This window comes from Mytilus californianus, unplaced genomic scaffold (assembly GCF_021869535.1).
Source record: "Mytilus californianus isolate M0D057914Y unplaced genomic scaffold, xbMytCali1.0.p SCAF_6, whole genome shotgun sequence".
Taxonomy (NCBI): Eukaryota; Metazoa; Mollusca; class Bivalvia; order Mytilida; family Mytilidae; genus Mytilus; species Mytilus californianus.
This window is the reverse complement of record NW_026262712.1, coordinates 100,648,471-100,657,143: the sequence shown is the minus strand read 5'-3', so window position 1 is coordinate 100,657,143 and position 8,673 is coordinate 100,648,471. Positions and strand designations below refer to the sequence as shown.

The window sequence follows — 8,673 nt, the reverse complement described above, 5'->3', positions numbered from 1 at the left end:
GGATTGTATTAAAAACCAAAAAATATCTCAACAATAAAAGCTGATAAAGATTTGCCATATACATGTACCGCTTATTAAAATACTGTTATACAGATTCTGAAGTGTTTGATTCTCGACGTAATAACGAGTGATGTCGGAGTTTTTTGACTGTCTTTGAACACTTAAATTGTTTGGCTTAATTTAAGAGATAAAAGTATTCAGTATAGTCATTGGCAGTGTTTGGGTAATACAGTTGGCACATCTTCGTATATCTATAAACATTTTTTCATTATCAAATTCATCTCACTGAGTCATATAATGACCTTTTATCGTACCGACGAATTAACCAATTTTTAGAATTAAACAGCGGTATACTACTGTTGCCTTTATTTATAGTCGCCGTCATGTAAAATTGGCACCGTGTTTTTTGTAGAAATTTTTTTAAATATCAGCCGCGTTCACTCGAGATGACGTTTTTCAATAAGCGGAATAAAAATCCTTTCCAAATATCCACTACTGTCCTACCTTTTATTGTGTTTGCACTGTATAATCCTGACCTTCACATTATTCAAGATTATTTACATTGTTAATCCGCCATCATGGTTTCTATGAGGATCCTTTATTTACATAACATTCGTTACTCTCCGGCAATATCCGTGTCATTGATGTGATACAGTTTCCCGCGCTTTTTACATGTAAACAATAACACGAGTTGTGTAATCGACAAGATAAATATGTTACCTGAATATGACCCGGAGAATGGACAGAATGGTGTTTACACGAAGAAACAATGAAATAAAAAGGTAATGTATTAAAAAAACAAATAAAAAAGAACCGGCAACATATCCAATCACAATAACTGAAGAAAGACTGAACTTTAACATATAAAATTTTGAGGGGTAACTGGGGCAAGGTAACATGCTTTTCGGACAAAACAGCCGTCGGACGCCAAAGCAATATCGGACTAGGGAATATGGGAATGAGATGTTGGTAAGCAGGAGTCAAGGGGAGGGTAGCGGTAGTCTGGGAAGTGCAGTGACGAGTCAGAATGGGAGGGGGAGGGGTAGAAAATTTGGATAATCCTGAAATGGCTATTTTACTGATTTTCATCTGAGATTCCTATAAAAAAAAATGAAATATGCACAGAAAAAAAAATGATGATACCTGTGTCAAACATCTGTTGATATGTTTTCTGGTTTAAAAAAAACAGACATTGATTGTAGCCTTTCAGCTCATGAATGTAGTCGATTATACAGAAACAGCAAAAACACAGACTCTTCAGGTTTCATGTTATCTTTATAACATCAATTTCTGTACATGTCAATACAACATCATTGCTATATGTACTATGATTTCAACAATACTACATGAAGTAAACTGGACTAGGGTGCCACAGTTAATTCCAATGGGATGTTTTGGAATTTCTTAAAAAAAATGACAAGTTCCCTTGAAATTTCTTTTAATGTCAAATGGAAATGCTTACCCTTTTAGAGTTCACAAGTAAACATTAGTTTTTATTTATTTTCCATGTACATGTTGATCCATTAATAATTGATTTTCATTTTGTTTGTGGATAATATTCTTTTCATTGAACATACATTTAAAGGATTCCCAAGTCCACATTAACTATATCTGTTGTTTTGAATGATTGTAAGTTCATCTGATTTTGATGTAATTTAAACCGGTCATTATAATACTTGAAATATAACCTTTTTCTTTATGACTCGCTTTTTTGGTCACTGCCTTATGCAAGTTCGTTGTTACAATGTATGTTCAAGAAAGGTAAAAGGGCTATTTTGAAGCCTCTTAAAACAGGTTTTCAGTCATTATGAGTACTAGTGATACTTGTAAAAAGTCTATGGATTTATCATAAATGTACTCTGTTCCCCTCTGACAGACATTCACAACTGTGTGTCACCATACCACATTGCCAGTTACAAATGTATAAAAGGCCCTGATAAGACAAAGCGTAAAACATGCGAACAATGAATCTATGGACCTTATTAATGTACAAACAAACAAACACAAAACACATATCTTATACATGTACATGTACCTGTAATTTGTGAGCTCTGAAGTTTGGGAATTTTAAATAAAACAAGCATTTCTGAGAGTATTGCATGGCAACTATGCCAATACATAGTCCACTACCTGTTAAGAATTCATTGTACTGGAACAAAATGCTAACTTGATCTATAACTTGTCATGGTGTAAACTATATATCAAATATAAAGTCAATATACTCCAGCATGGCAAAGATAAGTGAGGAAAGCTGATTATTTAAGTAAATTTTCTAATTCCAAGGACCATAACTCTGCATAAAATCATCAGACCAGAACATAATTCAAACTTGATCTGTAACTTGCCATGATAAAACTATATACCAAATATCAAATCAATATTTTCAAGCATGAAGAAAAAAGTGTGGAAAACTGATTTGCCGGACTGACAGATGGACAGACAGACAGGCGGAGTGCAAACCTGAAGTCCCCTTTCGATTTCATCGGTACAGGACTGTCACTAAATATTCTATTCTATACAGCAACAAAAAAACTCACTAAGTTCCATGATACTCTTGACTTGGGGGATACACACATAGAATATAATAGGGTGGTTGATTTGGTATGCTGTACTGGCATGTTTTTTTGGCAATTTCTCTGTTACAAATGTATTAAACATACTCAGCTTACAAGTTTGATGACTGAATACTGAACGTGTTCATCTTGATGTTGATTGCAAGAGTTGCCTGTAATCGACATATTGTTACGCCATCTATCTATTTGTCTATTGTTAAAGACTGTATGTTGACTTTTTAATGCAGACTTGAGAGTAAAGCAAACACCAATCAATCTTTGATATTCTTTATGCTGGGTTTCTGTTTCATTCATATACATGTATGTATATATATACCACATCAACTGTTTTATGTTTAAACATTACAAATTATGATACCAGATAAAAAAATGAGAGAAAGTGTGAAATAGGTTTATCATTGTGAAAATTTTCTCCAAGGGTGTTCTCTCAAATTTTGAACATTGACACCTTTCAGAATTGATGCACTTCTAATCCAAATGCCTTAATACGTTTTTTCATTTTAAGATTAAGTCTCTTAATGCATTGATCAAAAGTTAAAAGCTGCTCCTCATCTCAACCTTCCTTTTCTTTTAACTTGCAAAATTCTTATGTACTAGTTAAACATCTACATATTGTAATAGCTATATCTTATAATCTATAGCTGTATATATCAAAAAGCATTTTCAATAAAACAATATAACAGTGTATTTAAACAAAATTTATGATTTAATAACTTAAGATACAATGTACATGTACCTTTTTTTTTATATTGGAGTAACAACATGAACAACAAGTTATAATTAAAAACTTAACCAACATTAATCATTAAAATTCAATTACTTTTTATAAACATAATTAGAAATAGAGATCTTCAACATAAATGAACTATTTACAATCAGAATAAATATATATCACAGTTGTTGGAACTATATATCACAGATGTTGAAACCAGTATATCACAGATGTTGAAACTACGGTATATCACAGATGTTGAAAGTAGGGTATATCACAGATGTTGAAACTATATCACAGATGTTGAAACTATATCACAGATGTTGATTTAATGTATACAGGATGGGTTAATAGCAATCACTCAACTAACTGTCCAGAAACTGTTATCAAAGAATCAGTAACCGAAGATTAAACAAAGGTATGTTAAGAAAGTCCTCCTGAGCTGTAAAGAAATGTAGACAGTTCCCATGTATAAAGCTGTATCAGTTCTGAAACTGCCAGTAAAATAGTTGCATGTACATGTACCTACACTTTCTTTAAAAAAAATATAAAAAAACAATTGATAATCCTTGCTTATGTTAATGATTGGAAGTAACTTTTTGACAGTAAAATAAGTTTTAATGTGCAAGTGTCATAGTGTAGGGAGGAACATTTTTTTGGTTTATAATTCAAATGAAAAATATTCTATTTTCCCACCCTCAACTACTAATCACAGATCAACTAAGCCAGTTAGCCATCAGGTTTTTAATTTTTTAATTTTAATGGAAGACATTTTTTAAGTTTTTAAAAAGTTACAGATATTATATATAGGAAATCACTTTTTATAGAAAAGATAGGAGTTTTTCTGTTTATCATTTTTCTTAACATGCTTTGAATAAAACAATCAATTTTATACATTGCTATAAGTATTCCCCATTTCCATTCTCAATTTTATTGATAAATCTACATTTAAAAATATCTTTAATAAGTAAAAATTATGGAGTGTTCATGTTACTATTTTACTGGCATGAAAGAAAGACATCACTGTTCCATCTCTTCAAGTGGCGAAATAATTGGTTCACTGAGGTTCCGGTGGTTAAAAATGGAGAAGCACCGAAGACAGACATTCTTCGCAAGAGCAGGTTTTGTGCAACACCTGTTGTGTACCCACTGATCACAAGCATCACACTGAAACCAGGATATATACTTGTCCTTTTGAATAGGCTTGGGTGGTTCAGTGCTACCACAGGTATTGCACAAAATCTCATCAGCATCATTGATGGTATCAGAGACACTGTCCTCAAAGTCATTGTCATTTTCAACGTCATTCCCCTCCTCCTCCCCCTCTGAAAACATGTAAGGAATTGTCCTTTGACTGTCTTGGCTGTCATTGTCCGTCATGTCAATCACCACTGGATCGACGTCTTCGTCTCTGATGCCATCAAGTTTCCTGAGCTTTTCCTCAAACTCCCTCTCCACATGAGTCTCAAATTTAGCCCAGCGCTCCGCATCGATATGGGACTTGGCCTCCTCAAAAAGCTTGATAATGTCTTTTTTCTTGCAGCTAGAATTATGTCTAGCTACATAGCCTTTTAAGTAAGACCAAACCATTTCGATGGGATTGAGCTCACAATGGTAAGGAAGTGTTCGTAAAATCTCATGGCCATTAGCTGATGCAAGTTCGTCTATAATATACCTAGGAAGAGGTTTGTGTTGCTTCACCAAATCAAGCAGCTCGGCCTTTTTCATTTTCTTATCATACTGAACAATGCTCTTCTCCAGCCATGCCGAGATCTCTGACTTGTTGCTGTTAGTGTTTGGTACCCTTGAGTCAGGATCTAAGTGACTGTGATACGGAGCATTGTCCATTATGATTACAGACCGAGGAGGCAGTTTAGGGAGAAGTGTATCTCTGAACCACTCTGTAAAGTGCTCCTTATTCATCTCGTCATGATAATCAGAGCTGTTGGTTTTCGACTCAAATATAAGACCACATCCGGGGATTAGGCCTTGTTGAGAGGAGCCAACATCTAGGATTATCAATCTAGTACCCTTGCCAGAAGGGACTTTCCGATGGGTACCTTTACAGTGGGGCTCAAAGACAGACATGGATGTGCTGGGAACATCCAGCCAGTCACCCTTTACCACATGATTAGTGTTCAACCAAGTCTCATCTAGATATACAATATGACGCCCCTGCTGCCTAAACTTACGTATCTTACGAAGATATGTCATTCTCATGAGAACGATGTCCTCCCTCTCCGACACAAATCTTCGGCTTGACGCATTCTTGTAGAACCTGAAAAAAAAAATTTATATAAATATATACATTCACAATTGCATAACATTTAAGGGTTATTACACTGAAACATAATTGGGGCGCAAAGAACGTACTTTTAAATCTCAACTAAAAGTGGGTGTCAATAACATTCTATATTTGTCGCTTTAAGAGGATACCACATTTTGAAAGAGACTTCTGCAGGTTTATGTTTAAAAGGAACATTATAATAGTGATTGATGCATGTGATTTATTTTTCACATATGTTTAATAATTTGTAGCTATAAATTTGAATTGTGGTTTATTTGTTTTCAGACTATTTTGCTGATGACTACAGAGCAAAAAAATATTTCCAATATGTATAGATATGTACTTCAATACTGAAATGTGTATTTAATGCAGGTAAATATTTCATTAATTCAAGTTATGAAAGTGTTTCAGATTTTTGAATCAATGATTTTTATGTTGTTTGTGCTGTATTTAGACACCTCTACCAAGAAATTTGTTTTGCATGCACACATACAAAAATAGAGGTTTTTATCCAACGCAATCATAGGTTTGAACGTTGTTTTCAATTTAGACTTGTGTGTATATATAATTGATAATTAAACATGTTAAAAGAGATGATTTAAGATACATGTACTACAAAACAATGGATTAAGTCCGAACATTATGAATGAAATTAATTACCGAAACCCCAGTAAACGCACTGTTCTCGACACTGTTGATATGGAAACGTCGATGTCTTTCTTTTTCAGAGCTTGCTGCAGACTTGGCATGGTCACTGACTGGGATTTCTTGTGCAGATCATAGATGGTCCTTCTCACCACACCTTTGTCGAAATCATCCAACTTCTGGTTCTTCTTGACAGTTTTCTGGACAGCAGCCTTATGAACTGCCTTCACCACATCCTGCACAGCATCATCACTGGCATCTGTATGGACATAACGTCGCAGTGTTGTTGGTTTAATCCCTGAAATTTCAATTGTCCATGTATTTCAGCATATAACATAAAAATGATAGAAAAAACTTGTATATAATTGTATAGAGTGGATTCAAGGTGGTTGGGGGCATTTATATATCTTCTTGTTTGCATAGTCATAAAAAATTGTTGTTGGACTTGCATAGCTTGACAATATATTTAAGGAATAACAGTACTGTAGTTGAAGAGTTGCCACCGTCAATTGTCGATTTGACGATCGCAAATGCAGTTTTACTGGTGATGCGTAGCGGAGACAGTAAAACGGAAATTTCAACCGTCAAATCAAAATTGACGGTGGCAACTCTTCAACTACAGTACTGTTATTCCGATTCTAATGCAATACAAAAAGAAATAATACGTTAGAGCTTGACAAAATGTATAAATTTCACATACAAAAAAATCCGCGAAACTTCTTGAATGATTTTGGCGCAAAAACGTCATGGCTAAGTGTGACGTCATTCAAATGAAAACTGACAAACTGAAGGTTATTACGTTACCTCTACGATTTAAATTCGGATAAAATCACATTAAAACGGCGAATTGGTTGTAGGTTTTGTTTTATTTTCGATAATATTGTAGTAATCGAACATTTGTTGATCCAATCAATTCAAAATGGCGGATCCCTCCTTAGTTAAGCCTGGTCAACTGTGGATTTGACGGTAACTTTTAGCCAATGAAAAAAATTGTTACATAAAAATTGCATTAGAATTCAAGTTTTCTTATCACCACTTAAATATTTATTAGATTTGCCCCAATTACATTATCTGAAACTTATCCTAATGTACACGTGATTCATCTAAAATTACTATATTTGGTGTATGTGGAAGGATTGGAATGGAACTCATGTCCAAGGGTACATCTGACCCTCGCTTCATTTTCATGTTTAATTGTTGATGTGTATTTACAGTTAACTGTTTTACCTGCAAATTTGCTATTGATGCCTTGACCTTATGAATTGATATTTATGAGGTTGAAAATATCTTTCATCAAGTTTTATCTATAGACATCATTTGGTTTGCACAATTATATGTTATTAAAAATAACAAGACCCCAATAATTGAGGTCTCCAACAAAGTTTGTCTGCTTTAAAATCATAATTGTTGATTTTATGCAAATAATTTTTCTTTTTTTTTCAGTTATGTAAAACTGAAATTTTTTTTTAAAAAATAAGTTAATTTTACCTGTTGCCTTTACTAGTCTTTTAATGGGATTTTGAAGTGCCCATGGTTTATTTTTCTCCTTCTCTCCCACAAAGAATTGGTAAACTTTCCTCAATAATTCTTTTGTCTGAAAAAAAACAACAACATTTTGTATATGATCAAAGGGAGGTAATCCATAGTAAGAATGGGATGTGATTGTTCTATATAATTGATTCTTGTTACGTTTCATTTTTTAAAATGCAGAGGGTTTGGTAAAAATGACAGTGCACAAAGATTAAATTATGTACATGTAGTTATGTATAAAGATTGGAGTTGAATTTTTGTTATCGTGTAATGATCTTTGTATAAATGTTGTCGCTGATTAAACCAATTTTTAAGGTTATTTATAATTGCAAGACACTGACATGTTGTATGGCATTCTTAATCAACAGTTATCATTTATAATTATATATTATTGTTGTATACTAGTATATCAAAATATTTGTTCTAATGTAGCTGTGAAATTGATTTAAGGTACTGCATTTGTAGTAAAATTTAAATAATTTGAAAGATTTCTAATTTGTTCTAAGCACTTCTTGGTGATATTTATATTTTTCTTTTGTTGTAATTTTGTGAGTACATTATTAATTGTATTATTATGGTAGCTGTTTATTCCTTCATTACCATCAGTCATATAAGGCAGTATGGACGAGGTTTACAAATTAAAAGATAATGGAAAAGCATGGTGATTAAGAAAAAGAAAGGAAAATAGAAAACTTTTTTTTTTACTAAAAGATAAAAAAAATAATTATGTGTTAAAATTTAAAGAATATATAACAATGGCATGAAATTAATCATATAAATGAACACCACCCTATTCAGACCCTCATATGTAACTGGTAACCCAAACTATGTAGGAGTGTTGCCTTTCCTGTTAAAGAATTATGAGCAAAAAGTAGTTCTTGTTTTCTATGTCTTTTTATGCTCTGCCATAGTGGAGGGGTCATTAA

General features: G+C 33.1%; 1 protein-coding gene and 1 long non-coding RNA gene across 3 annotated transcripts; one reads left to right on the top strand and one right to left on the bottom strand.

Annotated features, from left to right (window-relative positions):
• The first annotated feature begins 373 nt into the window (after positions 1-373).
• LOC127704243 (uncharacterized) lies at positions 374-8,327 on the top strand. 2 transcript variants are annotated; one of them, XR_007983195.1, is made up of 4 exons: positions 374-782; positions 3,493-3,703; positions 5,858-5,944; positions 6,301-8,327. It is a non-coding gene; the product is annotated as an uncharacterized LOC127704243 (long non-coding RNA). The 2 variants fall into 2 exon arrangements; XR_007983196.1 differs by having other exon boundaries at positions 3,471-3,703.
• On the bottom strand, positions 3,566-7,913 carry LOC127704242 (uncharacterized). Its single transcript, XM_052208199.1, has 4 exons — positions 7,706-7,913; positions 6,233-6,515; positions 5,478-5,563; positions 3,566-3,819 (listed from the first exon to the last, which is right to left on the bottom strand). Exons 1-4 carry the CDS (start codon positions 7,911-7,913, stop codon positions 3,680-3,682), a joined length of 717 nt encoding a protein of 238 aa, XP_052064159.1. The 3' UTR covers positions 3,566-3,679.
• Positions 8,328-8,673: the final 346 nt, after the last annotated feature.